Source organism: Chenopodium album, chromosome 10, assembly GCF_948465745.1.
Source record: "Chenopodium album chromosome 10, dcCheAlbu1.1, whole genome shotgun sequence".
NCBI lineage: Eukaryota > Viridiplantae > Streptophyta > Magnoliopsida > Caryophyllales > Amaranthaceae > Chenopodium > Chenopodium album.
The window spans coordinates 62,288,779-62,313,681 of NC_137843.1; the positions used below are offsets into that span (position 1 = coordinate 62,288,779).

General features: G+C 33.0%; 3 protein-coding genes across 3 annotated transcripts; all 3 read left to right on the top strand.

The window, feature by feature from the left end:
- Positions 1-427: 427 nt before the first annotated feature.
- Positions 428-5,616, top strand: LOC145564542 (protein FAR1-RELATED SEQUENCE 11-like). The gene is made up of 4 exons (XM_081624824.1): positions 428-599; positions 2,410-3,401; positions 3,535-3,978; positions 4,575-5,616. Exons 2-4 carry the CDS (start codon positions 2,418-2,420, stop codon positions 5,424-5,426), a joined length of 2,280 nt encoding a protein of 759 aa, XP_081480950.1. The 5' UTR covers positions 428-599; positions 2,410-2,417; the 3' UTR covers positions 5,427-5,616.
- Positions 5,617-11,019: 5,403 nt separating this feature from the next.
- Positions 11,020-13,944, top strand: LOC145564544 (uncharacterized). The gene is made up of 3 exons (XM_081624826.1): positions 11,020-11,433; positions 11,920-12,212; positions 13,416-13,944. Exons 1-3 carry the CDS (start codon positions 11,245-11,247, stop codon positions 13,807-13,809), a joined length of 876 nt encoding a protein of 291 aa, XP_081480952.1. The 5' UTR covers positions 11,020-11,244; the 3' UTR covers positions 13,810-13,944.
- Positions 13,945-15,723: 1,779 nt separating this feature from the next.
- Positions 15,724-22,023, top strand: LOC145562862 (importin subunit alpha-1-like). The gene is made up of 12 exons (XM_081623281.1): positions 15,724-15,827; positions 15,983-16,222; positions 17,774-17,870; positions 17,959-18,050; positions 18,152-18,283; positions 18,393-18,578; positions 18,658-18,821; positions 18,914-18,992; positions 19,852-19,980; positions 20,144-20,271; positions 20,358-20,732; positions 21,446-22,023. The coding sequence occupies exons 2-11, from the start codon at positions 16,007-16,009 to the stop codon at positions 20,728-20,730; spliced, it is 1,596 nt and encodes a 531-aa protein (XP_081479407.1). The 5' UTR covers positions 15,724-15,827; positions 15,983-16,006; the 3' UTR covers positions 20,731-20,732; positions 21,446-22,023.
- The last annotated feature ends 2,880 nt before the right edge of the window (positions 22,024-24,903 follow it).

Consider the following 24,903-nt stretch of genomic DNA (forward strand, 5'->3'; position numbering starts at 1 on the left):
TCACCTTATTCCCACAGATTATTCCTACAGTCTCACCACCCATGACAGATATGATTTCCATCTCAACCCCATCCCATTGACCACCATCCGCCAAATCTAGACGGATAGACCTATGAATCTCCCTACTTACATTTCTAATAAAACATAGTGATAGTTATGACCGTTACTCTTTACATAGTAAAATAGTATCTCATCTTTTAAACTACCAACTAATACGTTTTGTCAACGCGAAATTTTAACAATAATCGATAATCAATAAATATAAATTTTGATATCCCGAAAATATATGTATTGAGACGATTCTAACAACTACTTCAAAGTTATTTTTTTTTCCCTTAAAAATGATTTACAAATTGATTAATTACATTATCACCCCTCTTAAGAGGCACATAGTCACATAGACAATGTGCGCTGAATAAGTCGAAGAACCAGTACTGCGCACGATAGCTCATTCCCATAGTTAAAGCTTATCCTCCTCCCCTTTCATGCGCTCTAACTCATAAGTTTCTTCCCCGCCATTTTTCCACTCTTCCCTCCTCCATTTTTTTGACCGTTAGTTTCACAATTTTCTGTTTTTCAGCTTCAAATCAATTGTAAAGGTATGTTCTTTAATTACCCTTTTGCTTATTGATATAATTATGTTCTGGGTGTAATTTATTTTACTATATTTTCTTGATATTTTAGTGGTTTAATTTGTTTAAATTGCTCTGATTTGATAATGATTAAAAAGATTGTTTTTTTTTATATATGTTTTACTTAATTTTTTCTGGGTGTTATTTAGATCTGAGATTCTGAATTGAATATTGGGTTTTTTTGGGGTAAAAGTTGGTTCTACACCCAAAACCCAAATGATGTTTTGGCAATTTCAAGAGAAATTTTCAGTTATTGTTAGATTTGTGCACATAGCAAAATGATCTCATAAATGTTCTATTTGGTGAATTTTTTGGGTGTTATTTCACCAAGAAATTAACAATTGGAGTGCCTTGTAATTGAGCTTAATTGGTGCTTCTTGCATGAGGCTCAGTGGGGTATTCATAACTAGCATATTCATTGAAATCTTTAGAATTTATCGTAATGAAAGGTTGTATTAAGCTGAGGAGGAGCCGGTTGCCCGTCGTCGAATTAATTGAAACAATGGCCTGTACTTTGAAATTTGATGTTTGAACTATTTTTGAGCTTTATATGGAAATCACCATTTTACTAATGGGGTAAGAATGTATAGACACTCTTTTTTCCCTTTTTTTGGGTGTAAATAGAGCCACAAAGGATTATTAAAAGGACGGGATTTAATCCTAGGGCTGCATTCCCAAGACTTTACCGGCTAAGTTTGTTGACATCCACATAGATAAATTAAGTTCATTGTTTGATGGTGTAGTTGAAGCATTGAGAAGCAATATGTGAGATGTTTTTCTGCTGACAATGGTCTATATTTTGAGTATTTTGAGCCTATGACAAAGTACTTGGGTTAATTAATACACATTTGCTTTAGGATTTGACAATCTTTTAGGTGACTTGTTTTAGTCTTGACTACTTGAAAGGTTATTCGACATTGTACTTTGTATTTTATTTGTGTCTACAATCCGTGGAGGATGATGCATATTAGACTCCATCCCTGTTTCTCACCTCACCTAGCTGCTTAAGCTTAGTAGTTAGTGTGTTTTTATTCGTTGAAGGAGTAAAGGAAGAAAAATAGTACAAGTGACAGGCAGGCTCACTTCTCATCGTTCTTTGTGTTTTCTATAACCTAGGATGTTAAGCATTCAAAGTGTTAAATGCCTACTAACGCATTCCCATCTTTCATAATTTTTAGATTCCAATTGATGCACTGCCAGAATATGAACAAAGAAAAATTAGGTTTTCAACTTGAGGTGTTTAACAGGATTTAGAAAAGGCTGTTTAACAGGATTTAGTAAAGGCTGTTTAACAGGATCAAGAAAAAGCTGGTTAACAGGAACAATATGTGTGTGTATGTGTTGAGAAAACGAGTGAGGAACTACCCTCTTTTACGCTTATCAGTTTGGGGGGGGGGGGGGCTACATCATGTTCTGTAATTTAATGCAGTTGCCAAAACTTGAAGCCTAGTGAAGCCCTATCTCTACACAACAAGAAGCCACAGTGTCATTCCTAGTAAAGAGGAAGAGGGGTCTGAAGGTTAAGATTTTCGTAACCTTATACCTGTAAAATAAAGGATGAAAGAATTCCCCTTCAGTCTATATCCTTTTATTTTGAGTGCAGCAACATCTGTGGTGGTGTGCTCCGTTGGAAATGGGGCTGCCTATTCTTGTATAAATTTTATTTTATTCTTTCTTACCTTAAGTAAAATGAAAATTATTACTGTATATTTTCTACGTTTTAAAATTTAAACACTAAACCTTCATTAGAACTAATGTGCTTGCTACCTGCTTTCAGTTGTCTGAATGATTGCTGCAAGAATGACTGTTAATGGAAGTCGGAATATGGAATCCTCTGAGAATGAAACAGATCTGTCACAGGACAACATTGAGTCTGCAGAGGAAATATCAGAGGATGCTATATTGTCACGACAAACATCAGTCAACCTAGTTCCATTTATCGGCCAGAGATTTGTTTCTCAAGATGCTGCCTATGAATTTTATTGCAGCTTTGCCAAGCAATGTGGCTTTTCAATCAGGCGCCACCGCACTCGGGGAAAAGATGGGGTGGGACGGGGAGTCACACGAAGGGACTTCACCTGCCATCGTGGTGGACATCCACAGGCGAAACCTAGTGAGGAAGGAAAGTTACAAAGGAATAGGAAATCATCACGATGCGGCTGTCAAGCATACATGAGAATAGTGAAACGGTCAGATTTGGATGTCCCTGAATGGCGTGTCACTGGATTCAGTAACAATCACAATCACGAACTTCTTAAATCAGTTGAAGCACAAATCCCTCCATCGCACTGCACCATTTCTGCTGATGACAAAAGTCGGATTTGCATGTTTGCAAAAGCTGGAATGTCGGCCCGCCAGATGTTGAGATTGATGGAGCTTGAGAAAGGCGTTAAATTAGGTTGCTTACCATTCACTGAACTACATATCAGAGACCTGCTACAGTCTTTCAGACATGTTGATAAAGATAACGATGCTATTGACCTCATCAGCATGTGTAAGAGATTAAAAGATGAAAATTCTTATTTCAAGTATGATTTTAAATTAGATGGTCATAATAGATTAGAGCATATTGCTTGGTCATACCCTTCATCCATCCAAAAGTATGAAGCCTTTGGGGATGCAATATTGCTGGACACTAATCATCGTCTGGATGCTTATGACATGCTTCTAGGCCTTTTGATTGGGGTTGATAATCATGGAAAGGCTTGTCTTTACAGTTGTGTTCTTTTGCGGGATGAAAACCTGGAGTCCTTTACTTGGGCATTGAAGGTACCTATAACATCTTAAGTATTGTATCTATTATTTTATAACCATCTGCTGCTCAAGAAGAATCCTGCTTGATTCTGTTGCTTATTTCTTCATTGTAATTATATTTCTCATTTCTTTGAAATAATATGTGCAGACATTTTTATGTTTTATGAAAGGAAAAGCACCACAAACCATTTTGACTGATCAAAATATGTGGCTCAAAGAAGCGATCACGTGTGAAATGCCTGAAACCAAACATGCATTCTCTATATGGCATATCATTGCCAACTTGTCAGACTGGTTTTCTTTGCCACTTGGGTCTCATTATGATGGTTGGAAGACCGAATTTTATCGTCTTTATAGCTTGGAAATGGTTGATGAGTTTGAAGCTGGATGGAAGGAGATGGTTGATAGATATGAACTACAGTCAAATAAACACATCATCTGCCTTTATGCATTACGGGACTTTTGGGCTCTATCTTTCTTGAGGCGCTACTTCTTTGCTGGACTCATGAGTAGATCTGTGACAGACTCCATTAATGCTTTCATTCAAAGGATATTAAGTGCACAATCTACACTTGATTGTTTTATTGATAAAGTAAGTTCTCTTTTATTATTCTACAGAGCACTACTTTGTGTACATCTGCTGTGGTTCGTGCAAAAAAGTTTCTCAAGTAGTTTCTCAACTTTGTGTCTGCATACTCCTATCTAAACAATGTTATTTCCTTTCGTAATTTATTTCCTTAGAAACTAGAGTTTCTTGCAAAATAGTTTCTCTACCAGTTCATATCAGCAAGTTGTAAACCTATATTACCTTTATACCTACTGAATTTTCAAATCTTGCTGATAGAGCGATTAGAGATAGCAAACGAGTCAGTTTGGATAGATCATATTCCAGTAATGAGTTACTTCATTTGGTTACAGGTCGGGTCTAAGGTTGGGTCATACTGGGGTGGGGTCTATTGTTAATTTGTTTACTATATTAAATTAATCATTATTAGACTGTATGTCACATAAATTTTCAGGTAAGGTCCATCCCGGTTTGGGTCATAATTAAGGAGTGTAGTTTCTGCTGTCATGGTATATCAGACAATCAGTCATATTGGTGGGACCACCAAGTTATTATTGTTGTCTAAGAGAAAGGTGGTTTACTTGCTATATTGAGCCTCATTCTTAATATGTTTGTAATTGTAGGTAGCCGATGTTGCAGAGTATGATGACCATGGTGGATCAAAGCTGAAAATGCAGCAAAATCAGAAAGTCTCTTTAAAAACAGGTTCCCCAATGGAGTCGCATGCTGCTACTGTTTTTACACCTTTTGCCTTTTCTCTCCTCCAAGAAGAGCTTGTTTCAGCCCCTCAATATGCCTCCATTATGGTTGGTGAAGGTTGCTTCCAGATCAGACACCACACAGAGATGGACGGAGGATGCAAAGTGACGTGGGACCCTAGTCAAGAACTCATTCATTGTAGTTGCCATCAGTTTGAGTTTTTAGGCATCCTTTGTCGTCATATTCTTCGTGTTCTCTCAACAAATAACTGTTTTCGCATCCCAGACCCTTATCTGCCTTTGAGGTGGCGCCTTGTATCGAATGAGCACATTGAAAAAGAGCAAACAGAGAAGGTCAAAATTCTGGAAGCCATAACTTCCACAATTGTTTCAGAATCAGTGGTAACTGAAGAACGCCTGACTTTTGCATGTGAGCATATGTCAATGGTACTGGCTCACATCAAACAACTCCCTAAACTGAACAACCATAATGAAGCAAATGAGATGGGTATCAATAGGTCAACAGGTTCACTGATTATACCAGGAGTCGAAGCTTCTGATGGTATTGCTCAGAGTTTTGCCCTTGGAAATCCTCACGAGTCTTTCGTGGTCAAGTTGAAAGAACAAAATCCAAATCCTGGGCTTGATAATAATATGTCTCAAAAACGAAGGCGTGCTATTCCTTGTGAACAATATGCTCATGCTGCATGTGATAGTGCAATTATTGAAAATAATAGCTTGCATACTGATGGAGATGCATTTGGCGGCTTCTTGTAAATTAGGATCCTAGGGGGTAAGTAGAATTCTGCCTATTTTATCAAAACAAATGTATATATATAATCTCACCATTTGTGGTCAATTATAGAGCTTTTTAGGCTTCTTTTGCTTGATTTACCGGGTTTAAGCACATTTTTATGTCCCGGAAATGTGGCTTATCCTGATTTTCCCTGAGCAGTCAATAGATCAGTTATTCATGTGCCTTATTTAACCTATTTTTGGCTGCGAAAACTCTACACGTATGGAGTATATTCTATATCCATCCTGAGTGCAGTTTTCTGGCAGCAGCTTTGTAAGTCAACTGAGTATGTAGTTTGGTACTGATGGAGGTCTCATTTGTTCTGTTGCTAAGTACGACAGCTGATGTGTGACAGAGCCACAGATGAGGAAGTACATCTCCAAATGAGAGGAGATACTGAGAGCCAATACAAGAGAATCCGTGATCCTACAAACTCTAGACGAAGACACTAGTTCAAGGCTCATCAGGGACTCGAGTATAATCATTTAACACAATATATGCATGATATCATTGATATCCCTGATGAGCCATATCAGCTGTCATACTTAGCAACAGAGCAAACGGGACCTCAATCAGTACCAAACAACATATATTGATAGTCGAATTCCCAACTCATACCCTACGACAAAGAATCCGATTAAAGCCAGTATTTTCTCTAGTTGCTCATTAAAACTTGTTCTTTGCATAATAAACCATCGTGATTAAGCTAAAGTACTATGTACTACTGTACTAGTAATATTAATACATAACAATTAAAGTATAAGAAAAGTCTGTATATGATTGAGTCAAAGGAAATTATGTTGAATACGGAGTATGCTTTTAACAAGGAAAATTATATTTATAATTAATATTACCACCATATTTGGTAGGTGAGATGATATAATTGAAAATTAAGTTTATGTTTTTGGTACAGGAGAAAGAGAAAAGCATAAGATTTTATACTGAATAGAGGCTACTTGTCTGATAGTTGAGAGACACAGAATTGCTAACTCAACGGACAATATTCATTAATCACAACAGTTATTTTTATCTCCTTCTTATTATTCCATGTGTTAGGATGGTATGATGACTTGAGTGCGTGTATTAGTCCCTGTTCTTTTGAGCAGAGTAGAGAGGTGTCAGCAGGGCAAATTATTTATACTCAATAAAGCAGGGTTTATCAGAGCAGACCATAACAGTTCAAAAGAACATAGACTTAGGACCTGTACACATTTACTAAACTGAGCTGAAATGATTGGAGCTGAACTAAACTGAGCTGAACTGATTGGAGCTGAACTAAACTGAACAGAATTGAAATTAAGCTGAAGTGAACGGGCCCTTAGTGTAATACTCTTCTACATACAAGAATACATATGAAATTTAGTCGCTTGGGTGGTGGCCTAGTGGGGTAAAATTTGCTACCTGTACCGTACACATTTAAACCCAAGATATTTGCCATAAGTTCTCTTTTTTGGACAGAACAAACCACATAATACAAATACTTTGAATATCATTCCTTAATGTAGTAATACATTGATTTCATATCTTGAACATCATTCCTTAATGTTTTAACTAACAAAGTTAGTCTGTAACTCAGTATCCACTTCTTTGGTTGATAAAGATTATAAATAATAAATTTTAATCCCTAACTTAACCATTTATTAGTTAAAAGCTTATGACTAATGATCTGTATACTTTAGTCACTGTTTTAAAACTCCTTACCATAATCTGTAAATCGATTGACTTTGTAGGTTTTTGTTAATATTTTATTATTATAATAATAATAATAATAATAATAATAATAATAGAAGAAAGTCTAGTTGGTAAGAAAACTTTTTTCCGGCATACCAATAATAGTGTGTTGGTGGAAGTAAAAATTCTACAATGTCATTCTTTAAAAATGACACCACAATTTGATGATGTGGCAAAATATAATTGGCCTATATTTTGTATTTTTATTTTCATTTTGAATTATTTTTAATGTCCACACTGTATTAAAATTGTATTTTTTTGTATTATTTTTAATACATGCATTTTTTTTAAAATACATAATTATAAACTATGAAAATTTATTTTTATAATATAAATTAATTTTCAATTTTATAATTATAATTAGAAATCATCGTGATAAGAATTGTTCATCATCATTCATCGTTCCATCATCATCATCATTGTTCATCGTTCATCATTGTTCTATCATTATTGTTCATCATTGTTCGATTTTTGTTGGTCTGCGTTCATCATCATGGTTCATCATTGCTCGATCGTCATCGCTCATCATTGTTCGATCATATCGTTCATCATTGTTCATGAATCATGTCATAGATTAGCCCCTATTCCCAAATTCAATGTTAGTTGTATTTGCAAAGGATAAATTTCGGTTTAAATGGTTCAAAATATGCTTTATGTAGAATCAAATTGTGCAATTTTGTCAAAGAACAAGGAGTATCAAGTTTGTAGAAGATGAAGTGGGTCGAATTTTTTTACCTACCGCAACCCCCGTTTGATCTTATAAATGTAATTAAGTTTTCTCGAAATTGTTTGTGGGTTAGGTAATGGCTTAAACTATCTTTGGTCATTACATAGGATTTGATAAACAACCATATAAAGCAAAAAAAAAAAAAAAAAAAAAAAAAAAAAAAAAAAAGCTAATTTTTAAATTTTTGTGGTAAACTCTTATATGTGAAGGTTTTTTGATATTTTTTTTAAAAAAATATTCTCTTAAATGTCATTAACGATTTGAGAGAGAATATTTCTCTATAAATTGCTAAATAAACGGGCAAATCATATAACAAAGCTATATTTGTATAACTTTGTAAACAAAATATAAATATGTGATATATATAAAAATGGCAAAAAATGTGTTTCTTAACGATGATAAAAAGGATGGGTCCTAAAATTATGGATGTAGTTGTATATACGGTCATACAACATGTTATTTAAGAAAGTTATCATTATCTAATATATAGCTAATAACAAAAAAAAACAAGGTATGAATGAAAGCTAATTAGGAATATCTCAATATTATAGCTACTAATTTATATGCCCAAGATTTCAAAAATATTTTTTTCAAAATATAATAAGATAATTATCCCTTAAATATATTTTTCTAAAATGATATGATAAGAATTAAAAAAAATATTTTTTAATATAATAAGATAATGATCACAAAAACATTTTTTGCTAAAATTATATGATAAAAATTCCATAAATTATTTTTTTGTAATACGATTAACGTACAAGTAGATTCCAACTACAAAAGTAAAACTAAAATTTTAAGGTAATGACCTAACTAAATATAGGTAATTACCTAACCACAAACAGATTACAAAAATCGGAAAACAAGATTCTAGATCAAACAATGTGAAAAAAAAAAACTCAAACTCTAATCGAAGAGCAAACCCTCGTTTTCCATTCATTGTTTAAAAAAATGAAAGATATGAATTTTACATCATCACCATAATAGACATTCCTAATGCTTTTTTCATCCTCAAACTATCAAACAATGTGATTTTTACATTAATCAAAATTATCATTCGAACCCTAAAACAAAATTTGTAAACGAATTTGAACGGAATTTTGGTCAGAATTTTGATCTTCGTTGTGAATAGATTATACAAGATTATGGGAGTGGTTAATTACTATCATGAATGAAGATTGATGATGAAAAATGATGAATTTTTTAATTTCTAGATTTTAATTATAATTTAATTTTGGAAAATGATTTTAATAAGATGAAAAAAAAAATTTAAAAAGCTATAATTACATATTCTTTACAAAAAATACATGTATTTACAATAATACATACATGTATAGTATATCTAGCCTTTTAAAAATAAATCAAAAATGGACTAATCATAACATGACACATCATCATGTTATGGTGTCATTTTTTGAAAAATGACACCGTAGAAACATCCTTGGTGGAAGTGGAATATTGAATGAACCACTATGACAATATTAAGATTTATTATGCTTTGATTTTAGAAAAGCTGGGTTGAAGATCACGAATCTAAAAAACTAATACGAGTAGAAGCTTCATACATATATATATATATATATATATATATATATATATATATATATATATATATATATATATATATATATATATATATATATATAGAATTATAAATAAATTATTGTTATAATTGGTAATGAAGAACATAATCTCAAAAGTAGTTAGGTGATTAATGATTGAATTATATTTTGTATTGCCTTGATGGTGGCAGCACTTTTGTCTTTGATGTACTTGGCACAATAGCTCTTACTCCGTAATAAGGAGTTAGGGTCTGGTCAGCTCTATTATCAATTTTGATGGTATGCCTTTCATGAGGTTTAACATATAATTATTATTTAATACATGTATTACTTATTGATATATATTTACTACTCGTATTAGTCGTATATATAAACAATAAAAAAAAAAATTATATAAGGGCCTAAAAGCTAGTTGGTCTAACAAGTTAAGTAAACTAATCAACAATTAGTGTTTTTTTAGATGGAGATAGAATAAAATTCATTTATATGTATATGTTGCAACCTTACTAAATGTACAATGCGTAAATGAGAGATTAATTTCACACAAAATGCATGCGCAACCTAACAAATTTATATTCCACTTTAAACAACACTATGGATCAGATTAATTTCTCAATCTTACATTGTCACATGTCCTTTATTTGTCGCAATATTGTCTTTTGACACATGCCTTGTATTTTTTTTACCTAACGATACATTCTTCTTTAATCGACATAATGATCTTGATCTCTCATACACTCTTAATCTTCTTGTACGGAATTGGAAGGATATTTATCAAGAGAGAGTGCTGAAATGAATGAGACTTAATATATTATACGGAGTAATAATTTATTCTTGGTCCCTTCAATTATACAACGAAATTGTCGAAATTAGAAAGGTTATTAGGTTAGTGGTTAGGAGGCTTAGGACCCATACATAAATTTAAAAATTTCAAGAAAATAGTTTTGTTTTGCTTTTGCACTATCTGGCAATATTTTAATTTATGTATACAAGTATATAATTGGAGGGAGTAGTCCAGGGACCAAAAATAAATGAAAACCTAAAAATTTAATGGTGCTAAATAAAGCAACGGCGTACTAAAACAGTGTCATCATCAATTCACCATTTAAATCTCTCACCATAAAAAATTTTTAAAAAAAAAAAAAATAACAAGAAAAACGAATAAATAATCAACCCACACACAAACAAGAAAAAAAAAAAAAAAAAGGTGATAATACAAAACCAAATATAATATGAAGATAATATTTTTAGTAAATTATTTTTAAGTAATTTTAAAATACTACTGTAATTTATCTATAATACGAAGATAATAATGGTCAGATACTAATGTGCACTATGTATTAAAAGCCACATAAAAACATAACGAGACAAACAAAAGGAACAGAAAAAGTACTTGTAACCATTTCCTACATTAATTAATAAAAAAAATAAAAGCACATACATGTTCGAGAAGAAACAAATAGAGTGTATATATATATATATATATATATATATATATATATATATATATATATATATATATATATATCTAAGTTGAGGTGTGAAATCTTACGAAAAAAGGTTGCAAGTATAAAAGAAATAGAAGGCCTTAACTTGGCTCAAAGAATCTCCTTCATCTAAAGCAACCTTTTCTGCAAGCAATTCCCTATACAATCTTCCTTCCTACCTTGATCACTCCCTCTAAAATTCCCAGTTTTCAATCTCATCAGTATTATTTATGTAAAACGAACCATTATATATTGGAATTACATTATAATTAATACATAATTAAATTGAAAGATGATGATGATGAGGATGGCTGGTACAACAAGAGCAAGAGCAAGAGGTGTAACGCATGCAGACTTGGCTCCTAAACCACAAGGTCTACAACTCTCCAGCAAAACTGGTGCTCTTCTTACCATTCTTTGTATCCTTTGTGGTCTCCTTTGCTTCATTCTCTCCCTCTTCGCCGAAGCTACTCGTTCCGAGGTATGTTTACTCCTTTTGTTCAGAATTAATTGTCAATAATTGTTTTATTTTACCGCATTTACAAACAATTTCGTGTAATTTCTCCAAGTATTTGTTGATAGGCCATGTTCTTTATTTTTTTCATAACTTAGACTCACATAATAATTCATATACTTTCACGCTCAAACTTGCAAAACTAATGAATTTTGGAAATGATTTGATGATTTCGTATTAAAACATTATCATCCAATTGATTTCATCTACTGTACTTTCATGTTCAAACTTGCAAAATTAATGAATTTTAGATAAGCAGACTATCGGACTCAAAGCAAACTCATACACATTTTTTTTTTAAAAAAAAAAAAAAACACGAATTCTAATTATTATTTTTTTCAACAAAAAAGTAATAAACATGTACAAGCAATCAAAAGTCGTACGAAAAGACTACTAATTTCTATCGTTTTTATAAAATCATGATCTTAACCTATGATGTAACGTTTTTTGTAGGTGACATGGATGTTAATAAACAACAATAATAATAATAATAATAATGGTGCAAAGAAAGGGCATAAGGAAAAGGGGGATTACGAGTGTATGTATAGTGGAAGTGGTAAAGTGCCTTTGATATGCGCATCCGTTGCATTTGTAGCATTGGCTATTGCAATGCTTGTTCAGCATTCATTTTTGCTGATTGCTATTAGCAAAACTACTCCTCCGGTTTATGTAAGCTGGGACCCTCAATCTTCTATTCCTATGAGGTCTCTTACTTGGCAAGCTGGTTTCTTCTTCATTTCTACTTGGTAAGCTTGCTTATTCCCATATCTTAATATCGCGATATGGTAACATAATTTACATAATTTAATCAGATATATTTGTCGTGTGTTCTTGTAAGTGTTATGTTAAAGGTTGAGAGTTCAAATCCTTACCTTAGAGGCTTAGAGTGAGGTCGCCGGTGAATCATTTTTGGGTTTTCTTGATTTGGCCAAGGTTTGACTAGTACGTCTTCGAACATGAGATTGTGTGTCAACTAACAACATAACTCATTAGCTTTAATTCATTCCAAACTAATCAACATACCTAACTAAAAGAAGGCTTAAAAATAACTAAATGGAAATTAAAGTGGCAAAAAGTCATTCGCCAAATTTGGTCAAAACTTTACTAAAATCTCATTAATAATCGCTACTACCAAAACTTTCATATACTTTGAATAAAAAAAAAATAAGGGTTTAAGACATTGCACAAGTACTTTAGGTGTGTCGTATTAGATTAGATAATAATTTTAACTTTCATTTGTTTGACTTAAAAAAAATAGATAAATAGTGTAGCTTAGTGCAGTAGGTGGCTTCTTTTTGTGGAATCATGTTTCGTCATTCATGATAATTATTTTTAGGTGCATTATTATTATTTCATTATGACATGATATATATTATAATTATATTTGTATATATATTCAATATTCTATTATTATGTATTTATTTCAGTGGTTAAGAATGATAATATATGGGATTTCCTCTTAGAAAAGAATATTGTAACAACCATAGCAATTTCAAATAGTACTTAAATAGTAAAATTAAAACCCATTAACTTATCTTTATTTCACCAAAACTCCAAAAGGTGCTTGGTGCCTCACTAAAGTTCCAGATTTTACGTAATGCATAAGAATATGTTCTTCGTACGAGTATAAAGGAATAAAAACATATCACAGATGTGAGATAATGTCCTCATGCTCCTTTACGGCAGTAAAGCCGATGATTACCTACGTGTTTTTACTCGTTATCGTACACCTTCACATTTTGGAATCGACTTTTACATAAGTACATGCTTTCTATCGTTGTGAGTTCTTTTTTATTTTGAAATAATAATTAACACAGTATAACTGGTAAATACATATGTATAAATTTAAACTTGTTATACAAATAATATATTTAGGACAAAAAACATGTTTATAAGAAATTGATTTTAGGACGAAAAAATTAATCATATGCTTTAATTTCCATATTCAGGTTGTGTTTTGCAGTTGGAGAAATAATGTTACTAATAGGATTAAGTGTAGAATCAGGGCATCTAAAAGATTGGTCTACACCAAAATCAAGCTGCCTTTTAATCCGAGAAGGTGTGTTCACAGCTGCAGGAGTTTTCTCCCTTTTATCAGTCTTCTTAGCAGCTGGTTTATACGCTACAGCGTTACGAGTCCAATGGCTAGGCCAACAACAAGAGACTATCCGGCGAGAGATCTTGGAAGCCTCTTCCACTTATGCATCTCCGCCTCGATCACCCCAACATAGTCGAGTGGCTCGAGATGCACCTACCGACGTTGTTAGACAAGATCAAACGTCTATGTTGTCACAACAACAACATCAATCGGTCCTAAATAACAAGCAAGGTAGTTTAGTGTAAAGATGCAATAATTGAAGAGTGTTTGAGATTGTTATACTTAAAGAGGAAAATTGTATAGGAAGTACATAATATACCAAATGTACATTTGTCTTAAGAGTGTAAATATACATTACAAGAATTTTTCACATACACATTGTTATACTTGAGGTTATGGTCTATCTCACATTACGTCGCGTGTTAAAGATCAAATCATTGCATGAACATTATCTTCAATTCGACAAAGACAACAATATAAAGTACATGGACAAAAATAAAATTGTCCCATTCCTTAGCTTATGGAGCATATTGAAAAGACTCAAAAGAGGCCCCCTTATAATTAGCAACCAAACGCCTTAGCTTAATCCAACATACAAATCTTGATATTAGTCGTATTATTATTACTATTGTGCTACAAATATGATCATAAAATGATAGTGATTGAAAATAGTTCTAAACAAATGATTTTAGACCCAAGATAGACCATTTTCTACCATTAGATATCCCTGAGTTAGCTAATTTAACATCAGCTAAGGAATGGATCAGGAGTGAATATCAATCCTAAAATACTATGTATATAAGATGCGTGGTACACTCAATATGAATATGAACTGATCAATCAACTTAAATACTTGTATGAGTGTTACCTTTAAAAAGGTTATCCTAAAGTTTTTGGTTGAATCTTGGGCCTCAATCATGGAGAGAGTGAGCACACTTCACATATGTTATACTTCGTATAAAGTACTCTTTTTTTTTTAATCAATGCGGACATTTACGTATTTTTATTATTTTCGTTTCTTTTAATTTTAGTGATACTTGATATCTAAATCATTCATCATATTTTTATTGATGATCTGATCTTGAATCTCTACTCCCTCCGTCCCTTAATGATAGTCTCTTTTGGTGAAATTTCACGGAAATTAAAAAACTTAAATAAGAAGTAGTAAAAGTACCTTGGAAAGGTATTAAAAAAAATAGAGAGAGAAAATTATAAAAGTATAAGGAAATACAAAATTTATATGAGGAAGCTAAATTCACACAAATATTGATGAGAATTGAAGGGAGTTTTGGTAAAAATCTAATATTAATGGTTATAGGAAAAAGCAAATGGGAATTTGCCAAAAGAGACTATCATTGAGGGACAAAGGGACTAGTATATGGATGGTTAATGAAGATTTTTGATGATATAAATGATTTTTTATCTTTAATTCTTTATTACTACAATAATAATACGGAGTAATAATAATATTTTTTTTTTTGAGGGGAGGAGTAATAATAATATAAATGTAGAGTTTTTAACTTTTTACTTGTATAATTTATACTTTTATCAGTAAAAAACAACATTAAATTCACAATAGATATATCATTTTGACTTTTTCTTTTTAATTTTTCGAAATACTTTGTATTATTGGTTAAAGTTCCGCATGACTTAGGGTCTGTTCTCTTTAGCTTAATTTCAGTTCAGTTCAGTTCAGCTCCAATCAGTTCAGTTCAATTTAGCTCAGCTCCTAATTTTCTTCTCTCATAAACAATTCATTTCATCACTATTCAGTTCAGTTCAATACTTCAATTCACTTCAACTTAATTCAGTAAATCAAAACAGCCCCTTAAATTTGCTAATGCGCATGACAAAGTGTAAAACTAGATTGGGCCTTAGATTTGGGCTAGAAAGAAAGGGTTCTCCCATTCCAAAACACACCCCAAAAAGCATATTCTCTATCCAAATCCTTTTTATAAAAAATAAAAAAAAAAAAAAAAAAAAAAAAAAAAAAAAATCAAAAAATGAGAAAGGAGGGAGCGGCTACGAATTTCAAATCCAAGTATTACGGCATTTATTTAATCTAATTTACTAATTTTTCACCAAGAAAATGATTAGACGAAAGCTAAAAGAAACATAATCTTCAATTATCTTTAAATTCATCCTTCTGAAAATGACGGTTTAAATCATAAACATTTCCCTCACTGTCTCTCTCTTCACCTCCAAAACCCTGCCTCCCTCTGCTTTCTCTCTCTAACTCTCACTTTCTCTCTCCTCTCAACTGGTAATATAGCTACTCAATCTCTCTCCAATTTCATCATCTTCACCATTAATTTCCACTGATTTTGATTGGTTCATTGATTAATTCTTGTTTCATTTGTTCTGAATTTTTGAATTGGTAAAGTAATTTAGGGTTTATGTTTTGCTAAATTTTTGTAGGTTGATTGAATTTTGAACGAAACGATGTCGTTGAGGCCAAATGCTAGGACGGAAGTTCGCCGGAATCGATACAAAGTCGCCGTTGACGCCGATGAAGGTCGCCGGAGAAGAGAGGATAATATGGTGGAGATCCGAAAGAATAAGAGAGAGGAAAGCTTGCTCAAGAAGCGTCGTGAAGGTCTTCAAGCTCAGCAGCAGTTTACTCCTTCTCTTCATGCTTCTACTGTTGATAATAAGAAGGTCTAATTCTTGCTCCGATCTTTTGTTTTCGAATTCTTTTTTATTTAATTTCTTGAATTCTGAGTAATTGATTGATAATTTGTTTATCTGAGTTGATTACTTTTCAGCGTTTGATCGATATTCAGGCTTTGTTTGTGTAATTATTTCAATTCGGTTTTTTTGTGAAAATTTCAAGTTGCTTTGCTTAATTGATTGTGTATCATTTTTTTTTTTTCAAAATTCATGAGTATTGATTGTGTTGTTGTTGGAGAGTGTTTAGGAAAATTTGGTATTAGATTTTTGTTTTGATCCTAGTTCTGGATGCTCGTGGTCAATTAATTGATGCTTCTGTTGTTGACATTATAGAGTTGCTTACGAAATGTTATAGTTAGTGGAACGAATGTGGAGCACTGAGTCTAGTAATTAGATACTTGTTAAGTCCTCCACCGCTATTAAAAATTGGTCGCTATTGCCTTTGATCCCCACTTATGGGACTAAGGCTTTGATTGATTGATATTGCCTTTAATATTTAAAGCTCGATAATTCAGTATGATTTCCTATATATTGCTGTAATTATATAATCTTTGGATTCGCATTGTAAAGTAATTACATGTTGTGCAGCAGCAGATGGTGCATTTTTTTTCTGGTTCAATGTAAACTGTTAGCTTAGTTAGAGTGCTTGTAATTTTTTAATTTTTTTTAAAAAATATGGTACAGGAAAAATTTACTAAATGAGTTAGCGGTTTAAAAAATTTATGCCCTCTTCCTCTCTTACTCATGCATTGTGCACAATATACATGGTTTATAATAAAATAACGTACCAGGCAGCTCAGTTGGTGGGGAGTTTTTGGTAGTCTAGCAGCAGATACTCGTATAATTTGCATGTTCAAATCTCTGTAGTCCCACTGTGAAGCTTTCTTTGCTTCTATATTCCTCATTCTCAATCACCTTTTTTAAAAATAAATTTCTATTGTAATATTACATTGTTATTATTTGAGTTGGCAATTTTACATTTTTACCCCTTAAATCACTAACTCAACCAGTAGATTTAAGTTTAACTGGGAGAAAATGTCACTAGTGAACCATTCTTGTGTGGATATTATCATGGTGCTCGAAATTGCTTTCAAAATAGATGCAAAATGTGAATAGTTTATAATTTTGTTGCGTCTTCCTAGACTAATAGTTCAATTGTTCAGAATTTATTTCAAATAGCTAAGGACGATCATTAGAAACAAAAATCTGTCAATGTGAACCAAGTGTTGATTTGGTAGTCTGAAGAGATGAAATTGTTGGCTTTCTGTTCCATCCCTCATTTGAGTAGTACTGTGGTAGTGAATTTATATTTGGAATTTACTAGTCTCTGTTCAGAATTAAATTGTTGTCATGTGAGTTCTAGTCACATTTGTGTGTTGTTTCAATCTGTCCTCTCCCTTTAATCTTGACCTGTATATTACCTTTTTTTTTCCCTTTCAAAAGACGACCTTTCTTGTTCAGTGCCTGGTACTAACTCTTGCTATGAATTTTCTTGTTCCTATTCTCTGAATCTTGAATTGGCTGCTTGTGTTTTTGCAGCTAGAGAGTTTGCCAAATATGGTGGCTGGGGTTTGTTCTGATAATAATCAATTGCAGTTGGAGGCCACAACACAGTTCCGAAAATTGCTTTCCATTGGTATTGGCGTGCTATCTTTTTTAATTTTGCTTGTAAAATTAAGTAGTCTGTAATTGTTTAGTGACTGTTGGGCTTTTGATATATGTAGAACGAAGCCCACCGATTGAGGAAGTTATACAAGCTGGAGCTGTACCCCGCTTTGTGGAGTTTCTTCAAAGGGAGGATTTTCCACAGTTACAGGTCTTTATTCCTGTTGTATTTTTTGTTATTCATATCTAGTTATTATGGGCATTGGGCAAGCTGGTTGCTATTTTACTGAATATTTGGATTTTGTTGTGTAGTTTGAGGCTGCATGGGCTCTTACAAACATTGCATCTGGGACCTCAGAGAACACTAAGGTGGTGATTGATCATGGGGCTGTTCCGATATTTGTGAAGCTTCTTGCTTCTCCTAGTGATGATGTCCGTGAGCAGGTGTGACAGTAATTATTAAATTTCTCTCTGTTTTTTTAATTGATGTATTGTTAAGGGCCCAAGGGTTGCTACTTTGCTTCTTTGGTCTTGACATTATTGGAATTTGCAGGCAGTTTGGGCTTTGGGTAATGTTGCTGGTGACTCTCCTAGATGCCGGGATCTGGTTCTTAGTAGTGGTGCATTGATTCCATTGCTTGCTCAACTCAATGAGCATTCCAAGTTGTCCATGCTTAGAAATGCCACATGGACTCTGTCTAACTTTTGTAGAGGAAAACCACAACCTCCCTTCGAGCAGGTCAGTGCCCTTGTATATATTTTTATCACTTTTTAAAAGGCTTAAAGTTGAAACCCTATTCTATGAAATCCATGAATAGGTGAAGCCAGCTCTTCCTGCCCTTGAACGACTCGTTCATTCAAATGATGAAGAAGTGTTGACAGATGCATGCTGGGCACTTTCTTACCTATCCGATGGACCAAATGAGAAGATTCAAGCTGTGATTGAGGCAGGTGTATGTTCACGATTGGTTGAGCTTCTCATGTATGTACCCTCGTTCTGTTATCTGTACATGGATACATTTTTTTTTTCTTCTTGTTTGTGCTTTTAGTTACAAGTTTTGGGTCTTTCTCCAGGCACCCATCTCCTTCGGTGCTGATTCCCGCCCTCCGCACAGTTGGTAATATAGTCACTGGGGATGATTCGCAAACACAGGTTAGATTTTGTTAAGCCCGCTTACGGCTTACCATTTATAATAGTAGCTTTAATCCTGATGGACAGCTCACATTTATTTATCTGTCCTGTTTCTGTTTTGTTTTCGTTTTATGTTAATGACATTAATGACTTATGCTATGATGACTCTGACTAGTTTCAACAGCTCAATGACTTCAGTTTTTTCACTACGCAGATTTTGAAAGAATACAGAGTTGTCTGCTTTTTTTCCGTAATATATTCCTTCCTGGTCGTGTTTGAATTAGTTTTGGGTCTCTTTGTAAAATTGTGTTGTATTCTTGATCTTCGCTGTATAGAACAGATGTGTCTAGTTCTTTCTAGATGTGAAAAAGCATCCTTCTTCAGTACTTGTGTTTTATTTTATATTATTATGAAGTGATGTCATTATACTGTTTGCTTATTTTGTTTGTTTTTCTGATTTGATAATGTGTGCTTGATAACTTCCATTATATAGTTGTATCTAAATGTGAAGCTATTTTGATTAGTCAAAACAAAACTTCATTGATTGGAATTAATGTGGGTTTTTTTTATAAATGAAGTCCTTTCCTGCTTCATGACTGGAATATTTGGAATTGTATATGATTTGCTGATCAGTAGTGAAAGTGTGGAACCAATGTTAATACCTAGATGACATATGAAATACCTGTGTTGCTCTAATCTGGAAGTTCCACCTGTTGAATACTGAACACAAAAATGATTGTTGCTGATCCCTGTTTTGCTCTAATTTGTCGTGAGCTTTTGTTATTTGGAATGTGCATTGTGCGATATCTTCTTGTATTTATATCTTTAACATTACATTTAAATTACCTGGGCTTATCATTGCAATTTAATATCCTTGCAGTTTATCATCGACAGTGGTGCATTGCCATGTCTTTTGAACCTGTTGACTAATAATCACAAAAAGAGCATTAAAAAGGAAGCTTGTTGGACCATATCAAACATGACAGCTGGAAATAAGGCACAGATTCAGGTATTGCAACCAGTCCTATCCTGCAAACGTTTTTTGGAGGGATTTTTTTGTCCCTGTAACATACATAGTGTAGCCTCTCTACTTTTTTTTTTTTTTTGTGCATTTCAACTATATTAAGTACTCCGTAGGAATTTGTGCTTACTGCTATTACCGAATGATCTAGGCTGTCATTGAAGCTGGTTTGGTTGGCCCTCTAGTCAACTTGCTTCAAACTGCAGAATTCGATATAAAGAAAGAAGCTGCTTGGGCGATATCTAATGCTACATCTGGTGGAGCTCCAGAGCAAATAAAGTATGTTTTTTATTGTCTTGGAGCATTATGCTCTCATCTATGTTGTGCACAAGATTGTAACCTTAAGCTGGCTATTTTTGTTCTAGGTTTCTTGTAAATAAGGGGTGCATAAAGCCATTATGTGATCTGCTTGTGTGCCCTGATCCAAGGATCATCACTGTCTGTCTGGAAGGGTTGGAGAACATTCTGAAGGTGGGTGAAGCAGAGAAGAATTCTGGCACCACTGGAGATGTTAATTTTTATGCGCAGATGATAGATGAAGCTGAGGGATTGGAAAAGATCGAAAATCTTCAAAGTCATGATAACAATGAGATTTATGAGAAAGCAGTGAAAATTCTCGAGACATATTGGTTGGAGGAAGAGGAAGAGGCTGCTGCTGGACCATCTGGTGATAATACCCAAGCTGGGTTCCAGATGTGGAGCAATGAAGGCCCCTCTGGTGGATTTAAGTTTGGCTGAAGGTAGCGTAACTCTATCTGATTCCTTGTTGACTGGATTTTTTGCAACCCCTAATCTGTTATTTGTTACCACATCCCCTCCCCCTCTTCCCCCCCCCCCCCCCCCAACACATACACAAACAAAGGTCCATTGGAGTAATTTGATTAGACAACTACATGATTAAGCTATAGCTGAGGGGCCAAGGTAGGAAATTTAAGTAATGTGTACATCTAGTTTGCATGAAAAACTTGCAAATGTTAGTATGGTATTTTCCCGAGTTTTTGAGATGGGTACCTTGAGATGAATGAACGGTCTACATAGGCAGGTGTTTAGATCTCTTGAAACCTTTCACAACCCTGTCAATAGAACTATAGAAGCTATCCTTTCAAGTCGTTTCCAACCTTCTATCTACTCTATCCTCATGTAACAATCTTGTCAGTAGAAACTAGCCTAAGTCCCTATTTCCAATCTTTTCTATCTGGACTATATCCTCATGAAGAAACTAAGAAATCCTCTTTTGTAAGAATTAAAACATCATCCCTCTCCTAGCTCTAAAAAAAAAACGTTGTATATTTGTTTCCATTGCAAAACAATTATCACAAGACTATTTGTAGTTTTCACTGCATAGAGATAATCACTAGACTTGGATCATAAAACAAGTTTCGGATGTCTTGCTCTTTTCAGCATGTATATGTTGCCTGTTTATCCCTTGAGGCTAATTATTATTCAAATACAGGATTTGGATGGGTGGACTAGTAGCAGTATGTTGAAGTCAATGAGATGGATCTTGGACTCTTGCTTGACATCAGGTGGACTTCGAGGTCCAGCTCTGGTCGGGCTGGGTTTGGTTATGTCATATTGCATGTGTCAAGTCTGTGGTCAAGGAGGATCGTCCAATGTATCTGTCAAGGGCCAGATGTTAATCTAATGGTGCTAGTGCTCTGGTATGGTGTTCCTCCGCGTATTGTTACCCTTCTGTGTTGGGGTTTATATGTCAAATAGTGAATTCTTTATTGGGTCACTTTTTTCTTTTTCTTATTTTTTTTCAGTATTTGGGGGAGTTGGGAAGGGTATTTTGGTTTGAAAAGGAGGGGTTTTGTAGTTGCCATTATTTTGTGTTCAATACAAGTAGTATTAGTTATTTGCCCTATAGAGTCTCACAGGATATTTGATTTCGATTGGCACTTGCCAGTTTATCCTTCTCAGGTAACCCTAGTTTTTGTTTCCTGTGACACATTTCTTAACCTCAAGGATATATGTCAAATGATCATAGAGAAATATTAGATGATATTTGTGTTACACGCATGTATGAAATATTGAACTGTGAAGATGATGTTAGGTATGATATTTCATCAATGGTTAGTTGCATATACAAACATTTTCAATTGCTGCTCAAGCGAAAGTGTGAGAAGGTGCTTCAAAAGCTAACTATTCTAACTCAAAATTTACTGCTCTATACGCTACGGAGCCAAAATGCCATATTAAATCTAGAACTCCTTGATAGGTAGGTTCATGATACATGGTGTATTTGTGTATGCAGTAATTAGATAAATAACCTCATCAGAGAACATGTATGTCAAAGGATTCACGCGGTGAAGCAGTTCTTCCATAGCGACGTTGCTGCCTGGTGCTACTGTTGAATTACCGTTGCTGCTCTCCACATAAATAACCTTTTAAGCAGCATTGAAACTGTTGGCAGCGCACCAAAAACAAATTACTCGTATATAGTTGCCCCGCTGGTCATGTCACTTGGTTGTTTAGATGCAACATCACATATGCACAAAGGGCCCATTCCCAAATAGCTTCAGAAAAAGTGTATGAAAATCGCAGTTGATGGTAGCCCATTTACATCAGATAAAAGCTGTATGTGTTGATTATGTCTTTATGATCTACTCTTATGGAGCAAATCTCACCAAAGTTTATCCTATCAATTTAATCTACTTTTATTTTTATTTTTTGGTAGAGATTTGGAATTAAATGGGATATCTATATCAAATTCAAACTTCATACTAGCGCATAATCGTAGGTTCGAATTGGTTAAATTGTATTTATATTTTCATAATCTCTCTTTTACGGTAAATACTTCGAATTTATGTATAAGGATGAGGTATGTAACAAAGATGAGTTATTTGATACGGAGTACTTTTTATACGAGTATGTTTGAATAAAGTAATAATATATGTAGCCTTTGGGACTATATATAAGCATTAATTAACTATATTGATGTAATGCATTTATTTATATAATAGATGGTAAGAGTATAAAAAATTGTACTCCGTATATCAAGTATTTTAAAAAATGATCCAGCTTTTGAAAAGTACAGTTTGCTCGAGTCAATTATACGATGACATGGACTTTGAAGATACATTAGAAAATGAATAAACTACATAATCGTTATTAGTGAACAAACCATTAATTAAAAGTATTAATGGCATGATTTCATGCAATCGAGGAAGAGTACAGTTTTCTTTGTCTCTGTCTCCACCTTTAACCCTTTACCATTCTTATGCCTTGTTTGATTGTTCCCTTCTTCAGATATTTTCTATCCTTCATTTTTGTTGTAGAAACCAATTTTAGTTAAACATTTTTAAATGAAGCCGTACTACTTTGGAAGATAAAAATCATAATCTAATGATTAACCAAATAAAAAGAGTACATGAACTGCCCTTATAATTAAAAAATACTTTTTTGGATTTTGAATTTTTCACATTTTCTAGCATTTTCTAGATTCTGTTTTACCTAAAAAAAAAAGTACAGTATGTAATAATAATAACACTTCCAATGCAATTAGATAAAAGTGGGTGTATTAATGAACATTGAGTACAGGATAATAATAATTATAAATTAATAATAAAATGTAGGGACAATTTGAGGTCCATTCTCAGTGGTTTTTTTTTTTTTTTTTTTTTTTTTTTTTTTTTTTTTTTTTTTTTTGACAATTCTTTGGTTATGACTTATGAGGGCAAATAAAAGAGGTCTTGTGAGCTTTCATTATCATCACTATATGTTAACATCCTTCTTTTAATACCTTTGTCATTGCAATATTTATTTGTAGATTATTTAGATCCTATAATCGCCTTTGTGAGTTGTGATCCTAGTTCGAATCTCACCATAGTCACCAAAATGTTACAAAGATTATATCAAATTTAACTTTTATCTAATGTACTTCACCTTTATCTTGATTCGAAATAATGTTCAAGCCAACTTCTGTCTAATGTACTTCACCTTTTCAAGATGAATGTTAGAAGATGAACAATCTTATTTTCTAAAGGCAGCAAGTGTGCGAATTTTTTCTAAAAAATTACTTCGTACGAGTATAACAACTTTTGTTCTTTTAGCGAATAATCATGATGTTTGATTAGAAAATAAATATCACGTATAATTGTATAAGCAAACTTGTAAAGGTTTATTTGTTATCACTGTCGAAATTACACAAAGTAGACAATATGACACTACTTGTTAGAAAATAATGGCTTATTGAGGAGGAAAATCATCAAGAAGATTATTATCATATTTATTTTGTAGAAATTTAATAAAACAATTTTTTTTGTTTGAGGGGAGGAAATAACATTATCTCTTTATTATTTTGTTTTGCTATTTATTTTATATTGCGTTTAAGGATGAATTCCCAAATCGTTTCATTACACAAATCCGTTATAACACTATTAAAGTAATAAACCGAACCGGTTTTCTCATATTATTTCTATTTTTTGTCATAAAAGGTAATTTGGAAACTAAAATTAAGTTTATTACAATGATAACAAACGGGCCCATTAACCATGATATTTCTCATTAAATATAGGTATTATTTGAGGGAGGCCAATTACATTTGTATGTATTAGGAAAAATGAGAACAAACAGTTTATTGTTATATTGTCTTGTTTGATGAGTATTACTTGAGTCTCGACCATTCTATGATATAATCTACGTGATTGTTTGTTATAGATTAAAAGGTAATCAAGGGATAGGGCTCAATCTCATATACCTCATCTTCTAGGAGTGGTTTAGAGTTGAGCTACTTGTTTTAGTTTATTGCCATCCGATTATCCTTGTTATTCATTGATCCATGACAAAAATATATATTTGTTAACTATTTATTAGGCACTAATTTTTGTTTTCATTGTATTTATACTATTATCTTGACCTAGATAGTTTACATTTGTCTTTCATTAGCCTTTAGAATATTAAATTTAT